This window comes from Pelmatolapia mariae, linkage group LG7, assembly GCF_036321145.2.
Source record: "Pelmatolapia mariae isolate MD_Pm_ZW linkage group LG7, Pm_UMD_F_2, whole genome shotgun sequence".
Lineage (NCBI taxonomy): Eukaryota > Metazoa > Chordata > Actinopteri > Cichliformes > Cichlidae > Pelmatolapia > Pelmatolapia mariae.
In genome coordinates this window covers 42,679,037-42,698,524 of record NC_086233.1, presented here as the reverse complement: position 1 = coordinate 42,698,524, position 19,488 = coordinate 42,679,037, and the positions used below count along the sequence as shown (strand labels likewise).

At 40.1% G+C, this 19,488-nt stretch overlaps 1 protein-coding gene across 1 annotated transcript in view; it reads left to right on the top strand.

The window, feature by feature from the left end:
- Positions 1-19,488, top strand: part of pik3c2a (phosphatidylinositol-4-phosphate 3-kinase, catalytic subunit type 2 alpha) — a 44,651-nt gene that overhangs the window by 13,844 nt on the left and 11,319 nt on the right. The window contains exons 3-15 of the mRNA XM_063479170.1: positions 4,237-4,334; positions 5,586-5,746; positions 10,078-10,198; positions 11,333-11,444; positions 11,585-11,664; positions 12,651-12,714; positions 13,130-13,276; positions 13,376-13,409; positions 13,647-13,887; positions 16,995-17,117; positions 17,232-17,399; positions 17,696-17,813; positions 18,385-18,527. Of these exons, the coding sequence (XP_063335240.1) occupies positions 4,237-4,334; positions 5,586-5,746; positions 10,078-10,198; positions 11,333-11,444; positions 11,585-11,664; positions 12,651-12,714; positions 13,130-13,276; positions 13,376-13,409; positions 13,647-13,887; positions 16,995-17,117; positions 17,232-17,399; positions 17,696-17,813; positions 18,385-18,527 (1,610 nt within the window). The remainder of the gene's footprint in view (positions 1-4,236; positions 4,335-5,585; positions 5,747-10,077; positions 10,199-11,332; positions 11,445-11,584; positions 11,665-12,650; positions 12,715-13,129; positions 13,277-13,375; positions 13,410-13,646; positions 13,888-16,994; positions 17,118-17,231; positions 17,400-17,695; positions 17,814-18,384; positions 18,528-19,488) is intronic.

Sequence of the window (19,488 nt, the reverse complement as noted above, 5' to 3'; positions counted from 1 at the left end):
TCCTTTTGAAGCTGGAGAAAACTCGACTTATCCCAGCTCCTTTTCAGCTGGCAAAAACAAACATGCCTTTCTTTTCTTTTTTTCTTTCTTTTTCTTTTTCTTTTTTAAGACATTACCTATATTGTCAGCCATTGTTTATGGCGGAAGGGTCACCTTTTAATATTAAAGTTTTTTCATTTTTATCTAGTATCGACTCACCATCAATGTTTACAACATTCAAAACTAGGTTATGCAAATAAAGCTAGCGTGCAAGGTTGAATAATACCATGCTGTACCAGAAGGAAAAGGTGTTTGACTAGTTCGTGTACTGGTGCGTTCATTGGAGAAATTTGGTAACACCAGTATACTTGTGGAAAAGTTGGTCTCTAGTAAGAATCTGAGATGAAAGTAATTGTTCAAGACATGACTGACAGGTTTGATGTGACCAGTCCCACAGCATACTCTCTATGTCCCTTAACCTCCTAAGACCCGAACTCTTCCACGGTATGCATTTTTAATTTCTCTTTGATATTTGGGCATATTGGGGCCCAATGAATGTAAAAACAAAGAATTACCAGATTTTTTTTTTTTTTACCTTATTTTTGTTTTTATGAAAAATCAGAGCCACATATGAGGATATTCGTTTAAAATTTTGATAGAACAGTAGCAGTATAATGTCCTCGTAAGTGGATATCAGGCCCACAAATGTGCAATAACACTAAGTGCAATAATCTTTTCTGGCATCGTTGTATTTTTACTCAGTTGTATATAGCATTTTTATCTTATTGTATATTTTATTCTATTTTATTCTAGTGTATATAGTATTCTATTTTATTCTATTCTGTACAGTTGTGTACTGTATTTATTCTTATTTTATTTTATTCTAATTTTTGCTTCATAACTTTTGCACTGTCCACTTCCTGCTGTGACAAAACAAATTTCCCACGTGTGGGACTAATAAAGGTTATCTTATCTTATCTTATCTTGTAGAGCAAAATTGAGTATTTTGGTCTAAATAACCCAAAATGTGATGTCCACATATGTGGACGCCAGGTCCTAGGAGGTTAAGGCCAGCCACCATGACGATCATAATCTGTTGTACTCTGACTGTAAAACCAGAAACACAATGTCGTCACACATCACAGTAAACGGAGGCGGAGCATTAAAGATTAATCAGCTCGTGAAGCATACGAAGCCATTCCCATGACTCTGGACACCAGGATCTCTCAGTCCGGGTCTAACAAAATTGATCAACCAAAACAAAGACTGGCCTGTCTCACTGTACAGCCCGCTGTGTGTGTGTGTGTGTGTGTGTGTGCGTGTGTGTGCGTGCGTGTGTGTGTGTGTGTGGTACTATGACTATCAGCTCACACGACCTCATTGGATTATCTGCTCATGTTTGTTTTTGGTGCAGCAAGCATGCTCCAAACATAAACACGTTCAATATCCTCTACTGGTCTCATTCTTTGTTGGGTTTCTGAGGTTTACTTTGTTCTTTTCCTTGCATTTTTTTTCCTTTTGCGATTTTGATCCTGTTTTTTGGGTTTATTTTGTTTTTTGTTTTTTAGCTTCATTCTCATTTTTTGTTTGATACCTTTCTCTCTCTCACTCTGTTTGTCCTGTATGTATTTATTGATTTCTTTTTTTTTTGTTTGTTTGCTGTTTAAATATTTTTTCCCCCTTCGAACCGAGATTCCTTTACGTATGCGGAAAGTAAAACATATGAAAATGTGATCACTCAGTACTGGGTTACAGAATTGACCCTTATTTTATTTTTATTTTTTTTGGTGTCAACCTTGATAATTATGTTTTGTTCAGACATGTTGACATGTTGACCATGTTGACAGATTTGCTACTATTCTCCAGTAGAGTAATGTGTAGATGATAAGATTTAAGAACTAAGACAAAGTTTGAGACCAAAAAAAACTGCAGGGCAGAAACCCACCCTACTTCATCCCTGCAGGGATTTTTGGTCCCAGATTTTGGCCTCGGGTCCTCTACCCGAGACCTGGGAGCTTGATGGTCCTGCACAGTATCTTTACAGAGGTCTCAGAGGTTGTTCCTGGGATCTGTTGGAGGCACTTGCCTACCTTGGGAGTCATTGCACCGAGTGCTCCGATTACCACTGGGACCACTGTTGCCTTCCCCCTCCACATCTTCTCGAGCTCTTCTCTAAGCCCTTCATACTTCTCCAACTTCTCGTGTTCCTTCTTCCTGTTGTTGGTGTCATTCGGTATCGCTTCGCTCTATCACTATGGCCATCTTCCTCTGTTTGTCTACCACCACTTTGTCCGGTTGGGTAACCATCACCAATTTTCCGTCTGTATCTGGAAGTCCCACAGGATCTTAGCTGGGTCATTTTGGACCACCTTAGGGGGCGTCTCCCATTTTGACCTCAGTCCTTCCAGGCCATATTCGGCACAGATGTTTCTGTATACTATGCCGGCCACTTGCATTCCATGTATGTCCTGCCAGCTAGCATCTTGCACCTTGCTGTTATGTGCAGGATTCTCTCAGGGGCATCTTTACACAGCCTGCACCTGGGGTCTTACCATGTGTGGTAGACCCCAGCCTCTATGGATCTTGTGCCCAGAGCTTGTATCTGTATTGCCATGATTAGTGCCTCTGTGCTGTCTTTCAGTCCAGCTTTGTCCAGCCACTGGTAGGATTTCTGGATGTCAGCTACCTCCTCTATCTGACGGTGGCACATACCGTGCAGGGGCCTGTCCTTCCATGATGGTTCCTCCCCTTGCTCCTCTTCTTTCTTGGGTTTCTGCTGCCTGTGTTCACTAAGCACATGGTCAGTTGTGACCATCTTCCTGATGTACTCCTGGATGTTTGTTGTCTCATCCTAGACAATGATTGTGATACTCGGAAGCCCCCAACCTCTCTCCTCCCACTTAGCGTACAGTCTCAGGGTGCTGGATTTGGGGTGGAAACCCTCTGTGCATGGTCAGGAGCTTCCTTGTCTTGATGTCAGTGGTTTCCATCTCCTCCTTTGGCCAGCCTATTATCCCAGCAGCGTACCTGATCACCGGCAGGGTGTAGGTGTTGATGATCTTGTTCTTACCATTCAGCTGACTCCTCAGGACTTGCCTGACCCACTGCAGGTACTTGGTGGTTGCAGCTTTTCAGTCATTACACAAGTCTTGTGTGATGACTTCCATAAAACCCACAAGACTTGATCCAGGAGCAGCTCAAGAAAATCTGAAAAAAAAAAAAAAATTCCTGTAAAAGGAAATGTGTGGGTTAAATTAGCAGGACATTACAAGCTGTAAAAAGGCTAATTGTCCAGTTTTATTGTCATCAAAACATAGAAGCTCAGCTCCATACTCCCCACGAAGCTCATCAAAAAACTGAATTCAGAATTCCTCAGAAGTCTCTGAGGGGAGAACCAAACTCTTATTATGGCATTTAAGATATTTCTTTCATCCCTTTTCTTCCTTTCCCTTCCCACAGTCCTCAGACTTCTTTGGGAATGATGTCAGAGTCACAGATTTCCAACGCATGACTGAGCACTTTATTTAGACCGCCTAGAGCCTAGCACCGGAAGGGGCAGGACCCTTTCACTTCTCATTTCCTGTACCAGAGGAAGTGCATTCCTCAGCTACTGGCAGTCGAACCACAGTTAAGAGCACAGTGTAACTGTGAGTTCCCGGCACTGGGCCAGCCTCCAGGAATCTTGGAGTAACTCCCAGTGGGCTGTCTCAGGATTTGGGCTGTGAGTGACAGAGCTGGATCAAGACAAATTTAGAACTCTCACTTCTTAGATTTATTTTGAGATTTAAAAAGAAAAAAAATTGTGTGTAAGAAATAACCAGTTCAGCTGTTGTCATGTTTATTTTGACTCGAATCAAACTACTGCTTGACCATAGATTAAGAGGCAGCAGCATAAAATAGCTGGGAAACTATATAGGTGTCAAGCTTTTGCCATTGCTGACATGTTCATTCCCTGTAGGATTCATAGCTCTGAGCTGTCTTTAATCAAACTGCCCTTTCAGTAGTCCACCACCAACAATCAACACAAATCACCGTGAAGACCTTTAGCATTGCTAAACCTTAGCACCTTTACACTGATATATGGAGATTTTAATTGAACGTACTAAAAGTGAATGCCACTAAAGCCATACCCCCGCTGCTTTCTTTGTGCCCTGCTTGTCTTGTGGTCTCTTTCTTTTTGAAATATGTAAGTATGTTATTTATGTTTTATTCTAGTTCTCTGACTCTGTATCTACATGTTTGACTGTGCTCCTGTAGGAGAAAGGAAAAGGAAACGCTCTGGTAAAGAATGACGCCCTGGAAGAACAGGATGCACAGAACCTGGAGATCGTTGCCTTCTGTGAAGACATAGCATCGTAAGATCCCTCTGCTTGCCATTGCCTTTCTTATATGTTTAAATATAAACATGAAACAAATTATTAAACTGCTCAAAAAGTCACGTTTCACATACCACAGGATCTTCACAAGTTGGAGCCATTAGTTCTACTGATAAGTTAAAACGGTGTAAATGATGGATGTAGCCACCATGATGTTACTCGTTTGCAGTCTGTTCTTGGCCATATTGGTTTTCATAGCAAAATAATCACCATCTTTGGATGAAAGAGTGGAGTCACAAGTCAATAGTTAAGTTTAAGGGGAGTCCTTGTAGGCTACTGCTACCTTTGTCGAGACACCTGTCTGTTGAAGGATCCATTCACCCTCCTCAGAGTTTTTATAAAGGAAACGATCCACAGTGGCCAAAGGCTTCGTTTTTTTGTTCCAGGCTATAAATAAACATTTTTAGTTAGGCATGTGGGATTCTGTCAATTTTAAGACAGTCTAAATGTCACTTAAGACTAACTGCAGTTTTTTGCACTTGGATGTTGGTTTCATTTTTTTGATCCAAAGGCTGCCCCTTTAGTGCGGACTGTAGGCAGTGAAGCACACAGCCACAGAAATTACTTTTAGTTGGTTGTGACTGCCTAAAAAGATGCTTTTACCAAATATAGCATTTTCATGCATGCATTTGCTTAATTGCATGGTTTCAGTTCTCTTCATTGCTTGAGGCTGTACAGAATTTCTTACTCCGGTAGTTATTTTGGGTGGAGTAAAGATGACGCTCTGCTTGGAGAATCCACTTTCATTGTGTTAATAAAGTTAACACCCACTGTTGTTTGCCCAACGACTTCCCTGCATGCTTGTGGGTCAACAAATGGTTTGCATGGATTCTGTTGAGGGAACATGGTGGGGGGGGCATTTTCATAACATTGTCGGTCAACATCAAACACTTACAGATGACTAATTTGAGGCTTTATGGAAGCTTCTTGGGACTGGAGAGTAATTGGTTTTCAGTGATTTTATAGGATCTTTTCCATGTGTGTAATCATAATGTGCTATTCAGATTTGATCTCCTTTCTCCCCTCCATCCATTTTTCCTGTTACACTGCCCATCCTGCATTTAGTAGTCTCATCCAAGCCAGCTGATTCATATGCTTGGCTTGCCTTGGTTTCCCCTAATGTATTTTCACTGGCCAAGTAGACCAAAATATGAAGAGCAGAAAGTGCTGTACGTTTGTATTCTGATTTTATTTTTTCTTTATTAACATTTTTTTTTCTCCCCCTACCAGCCTACGTTCCAAATTCCCTCATGATGACATTGCAACCAACCCTGGCTTCGTTCTTAGCCCTGTCATTACCCAGAGAAATGGTGGTGGTGATAATAGCTGTTCTGTCAAGGTTTCTATCGAAATCTCTGATTCTCAGCAGCCTGTAACCTTCACCTGTGACGGTAAGCATCTGAACAAAGTCAGAAATTGTCTGTTGTATGAGCCATGTTTCAATCAGTTCTTAACAGGATGAAAGGACAGAATATGTGCTTGATACGTCACGTGATACAAATGCCACTACGAAGGAACCGAAGAGGTGTCAAGTTTGTTTTAGCTTATTTGCTGGATGCACCCCTATTTGATCTCAAACTGTTCTAAAATTGTTGCATAATAACCTGTTAAGAAGCCCAAAGAGTTTCCTATTGGTGCAAAAGAACAAAAACAAAAAAAAACTATTGTCATAAATCCAATTTATACACTCGCACATCTCCTTACTGCAGGGGGTCCATGGGCAATGTCTTTGTTAGTCAGAAAGCTGAAAAACTGATGATGATTCAAACCTGTGGTTCAGACTCCAGACAATCGCTTGATCCATTCTTAGCGACTTTCAAAACAGTGCTTCCTGGTGCAAAATGCCAAATTCCTGCCAAATTCCTGTACGGATGGGACACCATGCAAATCGGCTAAAAAGGAAACTTGTGCCTCTTTGCCTTTAAGAGCGAGCAGCTCCGATTTCAGATAAGAGAGCTCTGAAGGAGGAAACAACATTCACAGTTGCCAAACTCTTCGCTCACACATTTTTCTTTTCATTTTTTTTCTGTCGTGGGAATTATATTATGTTCCTTTTCCACACAGATAAAGGTTTGTCCCCTCACCATTCAGTAGCCATGTTGGGCAAAAGGAAGTGGAGTTAGTTTTTGTTGTTGTTTTTTTTTTCCCTCCTCAAGGTCCTATTAAGGATTTTGGTTTAGTTCTCTGTTTATTTGGGGAGCTGTAATTGGCTAACCCCTCCTTATTCACATACAAATCTACAACCGCTCTGACTGACATGTCTTTAAGGATCTGAAGCCAAACACACTGGAGGCTGTCAGGCAGTCCACTGCGCTCTTTTGTTGGACATGTTATTCCAACTGCGTGACCAAGTTCACCACTGTCTGGGTCCTTGAGGATCAGTGTGTCTGTGTGTGAGTGTATATCTAGGTTATTTTGCATCTTACTGTCTGTGTCCATACCCAAAAAAAAACATGACGCTTGCTTCGTTTTAACACCAAACGTATTTTCTTAGACATAGACAAGTTCTCAGGCCTTAGTGTGTACATATGAATTACTTATGACATAGGCACCACTCTGAAAAGCCCAGTTCAAAATCAAAAAACCTATGAGAAATGTATTTAATACTTTTTTGCTTTTTGTAGCTTCCTGCTTCTTGTCATAGTTTACATTGTCTTCCTTTTACAGCTAATTTCACCTCCTTAAAAGCCCCAGTCACTTTCTAAATAGGGTTCTTTTGTCCATGAGTGATGTCTTTTTCATTAGTTCAACTCAAAGCTAACCCTAAACCTTTCTCAGTGTTGCTCTTCATTCACCCACTTTTTGGTCTTGTCCTTTTTTCAGAAACTACAAATTAAAAATGCCACATGAGAAATTTTTCCCATCTACTCTGCACCTTCTTGTCTCCATCTTTTTCAGTTTTTTCTTTTCTTGACACGTTCTATTTGATCTTCATCTTCTCTTATTTATCACCCAGTAGCTCATCTTCTTTTATCTGCTGTGGAAGCCTCAATATTTTGTGACTTTGTTAGTGGTGCATCCACTTGCAGCTGATTTTCTTATTATAAATGAAAGTGTATTGTATTAAAAACAATGTTTGTGCCCTTCTGAAATCTTTGACTGTGCTCATATTGTAGAGAACAGACCGAAAGAGAAATAACTGATTGTTGTAAAGTTTGGCTGTGAACTGCTGCTGCCTTCTCAGGGATTCCTTACATACTGTGGCTGAAGAGGGAAGATAGAAGAGAGTGAGAAGGGGAGGAAGCAATACATTTAAGAATTACAAAAGAGGACAGAGCAAAAAATGTGACAAGCGAAAGGGAGTAAAGAGATGATTTATAAAGGAGAGAAACCAAAGAATGATATTTATGAAGAAACTCTGTGCCAAAGGTACAGACTTCGCGTAAGAGAATGAGAATTGCTTGAAGTGAGAAGTAAATGTGCAGAGAATGACAGAAGTGAAATTCTAAGAGACCCGGGTTGTCGTCTGCTGCTGGGAGGGTGTTGGAGAGGCGACAACACCGTGTTTCTTAAATCTTTCACCTACAAAAAAAACCTCTGTCAGAAAGAACTTTTAATAGGTAACGTCTAACTAAACTAAAATGCAGAAATCAAACTGACTGTGGCTGGAATGGGAATTGGCACCTAGAAGTCTAAGCCCATAGTACTCAACCGGAAAAGGGTGGAGTACCCACTTGGAGTCGGGAATAAGTTGCCAAGTGGAGTTTAAGTATCTCAGGGTCTTGTTCAAGAGGAAGGGAAGAAGGAGCAAGAGATTGACAGATGGATTGGGGCAGCATCTGTAGTAATGAGTGCGATGTACCGGTCTGCTGTGGTGAATTGATGCTATAGATGTACTCTTCAATCTGCATTCCCACCCTCACTTTTGGCCACAGCCCGTGGATAGTGACTGAAAGAATAAGAGCGTGGATACAAGCAATGGAAACTGGTTTCCTCTGAAAGCTGTCAGGGCTCTCCAGTTCAGGTTGTTTGGCCCTCTGCCTAGGATGCCTCCTAGGTCAGGTGTGTTAGGCATGTCCCACTGAAATGAGGCTCTGGGTTAGACCCAGGACACACTGGTGACATTACATTTCTCAGCTGGCTTGAGAATGCCATGGTGTTCGCCCCATAATAGCTACAGGAGGTGGCTGTGGAGATGGGCAGTCTGGAGGTCTTCTTAGGCTGCTGCCCCCATGGGACGGATGGATGGCCTGAAATTCTTAGTATCATAGAATCACTAATACAGTATGCTTTAATTATCAACCTTAAACTCTTCCACTTTCTGTTATGTTTTCGCATGGTGCTTTTCTTCTAATCGTTGTTTTCCCTTTGCCGTTGTGGGCCTCTTTTTTTCTTTTTTTCTTCTTCTTCTTCTTCTTTTTTTCCCCCCTCTTTGATTCTCTCTGACAATTGGACTTGTTACAAAAATATAAATCTCTATTTCCTTTCTTCACATCTTTACAATCTTTGCCTTGTAGATTTAACAAGTGTAGAGTGACTTCTGAGCCTCTTACTTGGATCCTACATAAAAGGGATTTGACATGCACTGTAACAAAAAGTAACTTTTGTTGGTCTCACTTTGTTCTCAGTTCTGTGTGCGTGCGTGCACCTGCACTAAATCAACCATTAATATTTTTGTTCGAGTGTGACTCCACCAACACCATTCCCCAGTCATGTGTGAAATGGTTAACAGTATGTGATTTCAGAATGTTCTCCTCTTGTAACTGGTGCCCTCAAATATGCCCGCTGGGAATTCCATTACCAGTTCAGAATACTTCCAAAATGAGGCATAGTCTGTGTAATTGGATTCTTACAAAATGCTCTTGTAGCACATATATGACCACCATTGCCACACAGGCATTGCAGTGCTCGCTTAAGCAGCAAGAAAAGCCTCACCATTCCTCCTAAGGGTGGAGGGTGGTGTGTTATTGCTGTAGGCAGGGGTGGTCCAGCTCCGTGTGTGTCAATATGAACTTCTTTTAAGTAACCTGAGCATGTGTGCTTAATCCAACGCCTAGATGTTTCTGTGTGTGAAGAGTCTGTGTCTGTCTTTTTATCTGTCAGCCTGTGTTTATGTATATTCAGTGTGCTTAAAAACTCAGTTGAAGTAGGTAAACAGCAGAATAATCTGCTGTGTGTTAAGTTACGCTCTCCACCTAAGCTTCGCTTGGCCTGACACATCAGGTATCGTAGGACACGCAAACACCCAGAATCCCCCTTACTTAATATCATTTCACAGCGTTCTGCGGTAATGCCTTTGATTCGAGAACTGGTTTGATTTGAACTATGAAACACGAGCTGTTCAGAACCTGGGAGGATGTGTTTTGTGGTTAGAAAGGAATTTTGATCACTATAAGATTTAGAGTTCAGTTCCCACACCTGCAAAAGCAGCTTTTTAACAGCCTCAGAAACTTATTGTGGTCAAGTCTCACAAAAAAAGCAACATTGGAACTGGCTATTTACCTTTTAATCTTTCTAATTCAAATTATAGTCTTTTGTTTGTTTGTCAGATATTTAGTATGCTGTGGTAAATTGTTTTGAGAATGCTCCAAATTAATTTTTTAACGCTAACCCAGTAGGTCATGTGCTCAGCTTTGTTCCATAATTACCTTTTCCTCTCCATCTGTTAATCTTTCCATCTTTTGCCTCTGCTCCACGTTTACCTCTCTTTCATGATTACCACCTTCTCTTTTCTTCATTATTGTCTCTGGATAATTCTCATACCTTTTTTTTTCTCCTTAAGTGAGTTCTCCAGTGGAGCTGTTGATCAGTCAGACTCTGTGCTGGGTCCATGATGACTTGGACAAGGTAGACTTCTCCAGCTACTTGCTCAAAGTCTGTGGCCGGGAGGAGGTGCTACAAAAGTGAGTATTTCTAATACACTGGCATGTGAGAAGCCACTTCTCCCAGGAGTTTCTAATAAGTTTATTTTCTCATCCATTTTTTTCCTCTCTTTCTCAGTTTCTCTCTTTCATCTCTTTGTCTGTGAGTCTCCTATCTTGGCAGCGTGTTTAATCTGTCATCATCAATTGCTGGCTAAATTAATGCTGTGTTTGTTGCACGACCGTTCGCTGGAATAAAGCTTAATAATCTTGCACTGGCTACACTCAGAACTACAATACCATTTACTGTAAAATCATTATGTATGTAACCATCACTTTATACTTTTAAACATACGTTGTTTAAGTGCTTGTATTTTTATTATGGATTACATCTTTGGATTATTAGTATTTATAGTAAGCTAGCAAGGAAAATTTTTACGGTATTAGAAAAAATAGGAGTCTGGTATCAACATGCGTTTTAAGACCTTTAAGGAGAACGGTAACTTGTTTTGACTAGCACCATATCCCACCTGATAATATGATCCTACAGAGTTTACCAAAAATACAGTTTTCAGAGTTTTCATCAAAAATGGCTAAAAATATGTGAGGAGGTACCAGTGCTTGTTTTTGTCACACAGACACAGTTTTGTTATTGAAACAGAGATTTGGATTCTTAAACATAAAAGGAATCTCTTTTTTTTTCCCCTTTAGAATCTGACACTGCGAGTATAAAAATACTGATTTATTTATTTTGTTTTATTTTTTGCAGTTTTTAACAGAGCTTACAAATGTTTTTTAGCCCTGAACATTAAATATGTCTATCTTCTGTAGTTAGGAAGTTATCATGGTTAAAAAATGCTGGAAAAAATAAGTGCAAAATTTCATCCCACCTCTGCGATGAAATTTTTCTTCGAGGGTCTGTAACTCTGTCACTGGCATTGATTGATTTTGTTTTCATTGAATGGCCCATTTGCTAAAAATAGGCACAAATATAAGCAAATATTCTCTTTTAGAGAAATGTGTACACCATCAGTGGGTTAATCCCTTTCTGTTAAAACCTTCCTTTAAAATGTTTTCAACAACTGCTCTATAATATTAACATATAATTGCTTGTTTTTTTTCTTTTCTTTTTTTTTTTTGTTTTAAACCTTTCTTATCTGTCACTATGTGCCACAGTAAACACAGCCTGGGCAGCCATGAGTACGTTCAGAACTGCAGGAAGTGGGAGAATGAGATCACATTACAACTGCTCTCTCACTCAACTATGAGAAGGGACTTGGCACGCACTGTGAGTTACTCTGTCATCCTATCATATGGGTTCCTTACCCACTGAAAACCAACAACATGCAGTCTTCATATGGTAAAATCGTGTTTTGACTGATATACTTTTGGTTGACAGACTGTTGCTGTTTTCCTTCTTTTACTTAGGCAGAAGATGACAAGTCTACCATAGACTTAGAGAAGCACCTGGGCCTGGTGGAGAGGCCTTTTAAGGAGAATGTCACAAGGTCTGAGCATCCTACATTAGTTAAAAATGTCACAAACAACTTCAGAACAAGCAGACTTAGTATTCCATTTTCAGTTGCATGATTAGTCCTGTATTTTCACTCCTACTATTATTTTACTTATTTTAAATCATCTCTTGGCTCTTTCCAGACCTGGTTTTCAGTCACAATAAATCAAAAGTTAGATGTGATTAAAAAAATAATTGAAGCCAGCCTTAAAAAAAACCCCAGAAGAAACATAAACTCTACCTGATATTAATTTGGCTTTCTTTCAAAGTCTACTTCTCTGGTTCCTCTGGATGGCTTCCAGTGCTGCTGCTATTTTTAGACTGCTCCCTGGGAGTCTCTTTTTCACCCCTTTTTTACTGTGCACTCTGCCACGCCTCCGTGGTTCTCAAATGTATGCCGAGAGCAAATATACATTTTTGTTTAATTCGTAAGATCAGATGGTGTTGAAAATTGAGTCCCCAGCTCTGAATGGAGCACTTTTCAGCAGCTTTCATTCAAAGAGAAGAAGGCAGCACTGTGACGATATCGCCTATGTAATTTCCTGAGGTGTCTAAGGGAGAAGAACTATAGCACTTGTCAAACATGACTCATTGGAAACAAATATGATTTTTGTTTTGTTTTTTTCTTGGTTTTTTTGCCACATAAGCACAGTTGTCCCGTACCACCCATCTCGCTCACCAGACTTGTATCCCTACTACTTCATCACGTTCCCCAAAATGGAAATTAAGTTGAAAGGTAATGGTTTTAAAACGATGGAGGGACACAAGCAGAATGTTCACAGAGTGATCTAGAAATGGCAGCTGCACTAAAAGCAAAAGTCAGCAAGAAGATTGTCTTGATGGAGAGATTCACCAAATTTAAATCACATGAGGTTCATCTGTTTTTGGAGGGGGGGGGGGGGGGGGGGTGTTGTGTCTTTTTCAATGTCTCTGATTCAAGAACTGTTTGATCACACCTAATATCTGTGTCTCTTCATGAAGACAAGGCCTGGCTGATTATTTGGAAGGCTATCACAATCAAGTCAACATCTGTCTACAGAATGAGGTACGTGCGATTAGAGAAAATATTGTTAAATGATTAGGATGGTAGTTTGTTTAAAAAATTTTTCAAAGTTTAGTCTAATAAAAACTAATAGTGTCGTAAAATATCCCAAACATTGTTTTCAAATTCCCTGCCCGTTTTTGTGTCTGTTGAAATGCATGTTAGTAAACCAGGTCATTCTTGGAAGGCAGTTTTCTAGAAAAATGTTTTTCAGCCATTGCTTGTTGTTGTGAGTTAATTGAATGCAGCCTGAATGGGGGAGTGAGACAATACAACCCTAAAACTGGCATGTCACTGATGAGTGCTTCAAGATGTGTTTGAGCTACCTTCTCCAGAACAAAATAATGTTTACTAAATGATGCAATTTTAGCATGCAGAAGTTTGTTGCTGTACTAACCTGCTCTGTGTCTCTGTTTAGAGTACCCAGTATAAGACAGTGGATCGGCTGGTGCAGACTGTAAAGAACATGTGCTGTGCTTTAGATGAGGTGGAGACCCAAGCCATCACAGAGGCAGTCAAAAGACTAAGACACTCTGTCAATTTACCCAGGACACGCTCACCCATGGTTCGCTCTTCATATATACTTCACACACACATGCTAGCTCATTCATACCATTGTTTAGTTTCATTTGCCTTTCTAAGACCAACATGCTTTCCTTTCTAGATGGGATCGACATCATCTGGCCAGTCATCAAATGGTAAGTTCTATAAATAATATACAGTGAGACTCAAACAGCTCAGCTCAAAGTTCTTTGTCACCCCTTACGATGAAACAGCTTTTGTTGAAAAGTGTTACAGTTTTGGCAAATTATTTGCAGTCTAAGGAAAATGAAGTTAAAATCATGTACTGTGTTTGCTCTCCCATCTATAATACACTGCGACAGTGAGCTGTAGATGCATTGTTAATAACATATTGACCTAACATGGATCCACAGGTCTCACCAGTCCTGTGGAGGAAAGCATGGCGTTGCTAACACAGGCCATCTATGACCTGGCCAAGCTCTACCTGCGCTCCTTCTCCTCTCCATCCTCCTCCTTCCACTCCCCTCCATTGCCCCAGGTTACCGATGGAGACGCTGTGGAAGCGAGGAGAAGCAAAGAAGCTTCTGGCACCACAGACCACCTTCAGTTCACACTGTTCGCCTTGCACGGCATACCAGCCAACTGGGTCAGCAGGTAAGCAGTCAGTGGATGAATGCAGATCTGAATATAAACATACTGGGTGGGGTGATTATATTTATGCGGGACACCTATTAAATCTACATGTTTTGGGTGTTTGTAACAAACTAACTCCTGCTCGTTGATACAGTAGGTCACACTTTACAAAGTACAGATCTCTCATTTTCATCTGCATTTTCTTTGTTATAATCCAGTTGCTGGTCATTTGTGCATACAGCTGAAAACCACATGAAACCTGAAGTTGAAAGTTTGTTGCAACAAAACATTTTATTTTCTGCCAAACCTTATCAAGGCTGCTGTTTTGAACAACTTTATTCTTTCCTGTAGGATAATTAAAACTTTTAGGTAAGAACAAATGGATGAACAATCACCCACTTGCTTGGTATTATTAGTACCACCCACACTTCACCCAGTTTTACTTATGCAAGATAAGATCAAAGAAAGACAGAAGGTGGTGGAAAGCAGTTTGAAGTTATAATTGCTTCATTTTGCAGGTGCATGCAATGCTTACAAGAACAAAGAAGCGATAAATTCTCTTTTAGCAAATAGCAATATAAGATTCAACAAATGTGGTGTTATAGAGTAACAATTTGTTTAGCAGCTAGGAATGAGGAGCATATTTCTTTGGTGCCAGAATAAGCAGTAGTCACTCAAACTGTACTGTCACAGAATGTCTTGTTTTCTTCTACTAAACAAATGGCACTGGTGTTGCTCCCCGTGTCTTATTTTTCCATGCCAGTGTCCAGTTTCAGTGCGTTTGGAACACAGTTGAACCGAATTTTCTGTTCCCAGCTCTGTCACGCATTGGTGAACAGCATCAGGGCGTTTCTGACAAGCCCCCTCCACGTTAGGATCTCTAAACATCTGAAAATAATTTGTATGCTCTTATCAAAGAAAAAAGGAGCTGTAACCCTGACTGTAAGACGGGAAGAGTTTTTAATCTCTCATTTTGGATTGTTGCAGTGTGCCTTCAATAGTAATTTTCTGGTCATCCGTTTAGGCCTTTTATAAAGAGAGGAACTGCCTAATAACAGGCCTGTTTACTCTGGCTTGGCCTCTTCCAGCAGCTGTTTTAAGCCAGCACCAAACATTGCTGCAGTGACAGTTATTCCGAGGATCCCTCCAAAAATATTTATAGCAGAGGGACACAGTGATTCCAATATTTCTGGTCCCAGATTAGTGGCTAAGTATGTTTGTGTTGTGGTGTTATACCAGTGCTGCCTTACTGAAGCTGAGCGTTTGGCATTGTTGTTGCTAGCATGTCCTCCATCTGGAGTGTCAGTAGAAGCCAGCATATTGAGACACCATGGCTAGTGGTAGAGCTGCCAGCACAGATGGCTCTGAGCAGCAGATCAGGCTGGTTGTAGTGAAAATACATTATCAGTTTGCTTTTATTTATATGTATATTTTATTCATTTAGTATACAACAGAATATGGTCTGCATCAGACTCAAGGTCATTACTGAAAACGCCAACTAGATTGTGCTGGAGACAGGACATGTGACATCCACTCGACACCTTCAATTTCAACCATTGCCATTCAAATTTACATTCTCTCTGTTAGGTAGAAAAGACATGCTCTGGTGCGCGTGTGGAAATCTGTGTGAAAAATTAAATACTGGATGACCTTTTTTTTTTTTTTTTTTTTTTTTTTTTTTTTTTTAAATGCATCACAGATGCAGTATGTTTAAGATGCCGTTTATTTTTTTGCTGTTAGTTTATATCAAGAGAACGGAAGTCTTACTTAAATTAGAGTGTTGTATATAGTCACAGGCTCAGTCACAAAGGTGTGAGTTGATTAGATCTTATCTCTGGTCTACTGGTGTGCAAGCATTGACAGCACTGTACTTGTCGATTTTTTTTGTTTGTTTGTTTAGTTTTGTTTTGTTTTTTTTCAGATAGTTTTGATCTATCCAAGCACAGGTACAACCGGCGCCAGTTTCAGGGCCTGGTATTTCATAGCTTGGCTTAATCATGGGTTTCTGGGACTCTTCGTTAGAATTAAGGCAGCAGGAATGTAATCATATATACCTGTTTTGTTTTGGGGTTTGTTCTTCTCCTCTTCTTTCTTCCCTGTCATAACAAACGATGTTTTCTAGAGCCTGATCTTAGCAAACCTCTGCTTGACACAAGTTGACACAGTGATAGTGGGTTGAATCTACGATATGAATATCACTGAGGTGCCTTTGAGAAAGTCTGGGAAAGGTTTTTTATTTTTTTTAGTTCTGTGTGGGCAGGTACTAAATATGTTCCTTGAATACATGCTTTTGTTGTAATTAAGGTAATCAGGCTGACTCGCATAACCTGTGGTGGATGTTCATGGCTTAATAATAGCAGTATGTATATATGCACTACTGTCAGTATTTTTATCAGTAAACTTGTTGGAAGGTTGGAAGAAGTCACCCCCCTGTCCCTAGACACTTACATGTTACCTTTGAAGAAGACAGCCTCATTTGTTCATATTTGTAAGGGTTTTTTTTAACTGTATAGCTGTGATACAGTGCATTACTAAAGATAGGCAAACATTTTCAGTGTATTCTGGTCTTAGAAAAAAGAAACAGATTAAATTAAGCTGCAACATAGCTTCACATAGGCTGAAATGATTTGTTATACTTTTGTGTCTGCCTGTTTTCTTATAAAGCTATTTACAATTAAACAAACACAAGTGAAGAGAAATATAAAATACAACTGCAACATTATCATGTGTGTAGAACTGGAATATCTGTCAGTATATGAGACTAATCAAGGTTTACACACTGTGAGAACACAACATAAGTAACATTTAAGTGTTGTCGTGAACAGTTTACCCATCTTCTGCATTTTTCTTGGGCCTCGTGCCTTCTTCTGCAGCCTGTTTGTGATGGATGGAAAGGGTTGCAGCCTCTCAGTGCAGCCAAGTAATGCCGAGTGCCCCTCTGTTCCCATATGGACATATCTCAACTGTATTATTCTTAAATATACCTTTATTCTAGCAACATGCCATCAACAGACTACTAGAGTTCTACTAGATAGAACTCAGTGTTTTGCCCAATGTTTTCTGTGTTCAGTAGAACATGTAATTAGTTGTGGACAAATAACCACACAAGTTTTCTGGGGTTGTTTCAGTTATGAGAAGTACTTCCTGGTGTGTTCCCTCACCCACAATGGCAAGAACTTGTTTAAACCAGTCCAGTCCAAGAGAGTGGGCACGTATAAGAGCTTCTTCTACCACATCAAATGGGATGAACTGTAAGTCTTTCCTTTTCAGTGTACTCAATTCACTTTCTTTCTCTGTTTTTCAAACAATAATGTAATATTTGTATTGTCTGTCCATGCTGCTGACACTGCTTTTGTCTGTCCAAGGATCAATTTCCCCATAGCAGTAGCTGTGCTCCCACTGGAGTCCATACTGAGCCTGGCTCTGTTTGGGGTGCTGAATCAGAATGCCAGTGGCTCCCCAGACTCAAACAAGCAAAGGAAAGCCCCAGAGCTGCTGGGCAAGGTCTCAATGCCACTCTTTGATTTCAGACGGTGAGGAAAGAAGAGCAGCCGGTAATGGCTGTACCTATGTTTTAATGTTTTTCACTTATTTTACCTAGTATGTTCATATTAGTTATCACATGTTCTGTATTATTACATGTTATTTTAATCACTAAAAGTATTCGATGAAAGTAAAGGAACTTTTACTTTTTTGAATCTCTAAAACAAAAAATATAAAAAAAATTAGCAAGCCAGAAATTAACATTAAAGGATCATAAAACTTTATATTCTTGCCATTCTTCTTAGGACTGCTTGGTCTTGTTGTTTATTGCCGACTGTTTTTGCAGAGTGCTTGCGAGGGGCACCCGACTGCTATGTCTGTGGACGTCTGCCCAGGGAGCGGCCGCTGCTGCCAGCTCTACAGGCAGCCGCAAGAGGGTGCCAACAGAAAGAATCGTACTGCAGGTTGGCAACAACATTAGTGCAGACCTCTTCCCAACTATCTTTTTTTTTAAGTTTCCATTTTTGATGTATTTTCTTTGTAGTGCAAATCATTACATCTTATTTATTTTATCTTTTACGCACAGTCACAAATGTTCTTTGGAAACATGATTGCATATGATTGGTATTAGCACTGCTGTTCATGATGCTGAACTAAGTCATTTTACATCAAATACAAAGAACAGTGTGTTGGATTAACACATAGTACATCTGTAGTTGTTTACAACCAACTGGACACATTTTAAGTCAAACAGGATCATCACGTTTAGTAGAAAATCTGTTGCCGGCAATGACTGCCTAAAGTATTGGACCCCTAAACATCAACAGACACTTTGTAGCTTTCCTGGTGATTGCAGACTTCTTCAGCTTTTGCTTGTTGAGAATATCTTTAAAAGACAAGTAGATACCGGTGTGCAAGTTCCCCTGCAGAAATATGTGAGGTTGCTGTACACCTTGATTCAAAATTTCTTCCCGATTAAAAATTTAGTCCTATTAATAAACTGAGCCCTGCTCTGGTGTTTTTTGTTACCTTCAGGTGAACTTCCCCAACTCACCAGTGGATGTTTTGTATGTTGGACCCAAAGAAGCCCCCAGCCCTGAGCCCCACACACTGGAGGAGCTGGACCCTGACCTCCGACGAAAACTGGAGAAAATTTGCAGCCGAGCTTCCAATTTTGGGTAGGAGATTATTCCCTGTGTTTTTCTAAAGTATAAGGGAAAGATTGTAATGCAGAATTCAGAAGTATTTAACAGTTAATGTATTAGCATTTTGCGGTGTCAAATAAAAGCACTGATATCAGTTAAAACCACTAGAGAGCTAGTCTTGGAGTTACACAGCCTGATGCACATAACAGATGTTATTCAAGAGGCTCGAAGCAACTGCTGCATTTAATACTTCTCAATTTTTGTAATTATTTTGCCTTCATATGTCCAAAATCCAACAAAACCCGATATTCTTTTTATTAATTTTTTCCTTGTTTTTTTTTTCTTTTCATGCAAATGGATAAATGACTCTAAAGCTTATAAATAGGATGTGTAAGGCAGTCTTTGTAATAGAATTCACCTCATCAAATTTAATGTATACGCTTTCAAATTCTAATTGTTGCCGTTTTGATGCCAGTTTGGCTTGTACTAGACTTACAGTGCTTGGGGTTATGAGAGTTTAAAAAGATATGCACAGAAAGAGTATTTCTAGTTAAGTCTCCCATTAAGCAGGCAGCTTTTTGGCTTTCTTTCAGGCCACCCAAAATCCATTAGACTTAATAGATTTAAGAAGGGATATTCAAAAGATGCTGCTGACTTTGCCAGCCACAGTTCCCAGTACATGCCTCTCTGTTGTCTGCTCCAGCGTGTCTGTGTTCATCCAGCTGCTCCGGGCCTAGTTAAATGCTCTCTTATGCCTGATGCCAGCCAAATCTCCTCTCCACGCTGCCAACATCCGCGAGACTCAACCGGCACTTTAACGCAGAGCTCTCTCTCACTGGGCTCTCACCGCCTGTTTGCTGTCCTGTCCATTCATTTCTGTAGCCTCTGTGGACACAGGGCTTGTGGAGCCACATCAGTGCTGATGTAGCGGGAGCTGTCTTTTTTGTGTGTGCAACACTCCTTTACTCCCTGAAGCAGGCAGTTTAATTGTTAT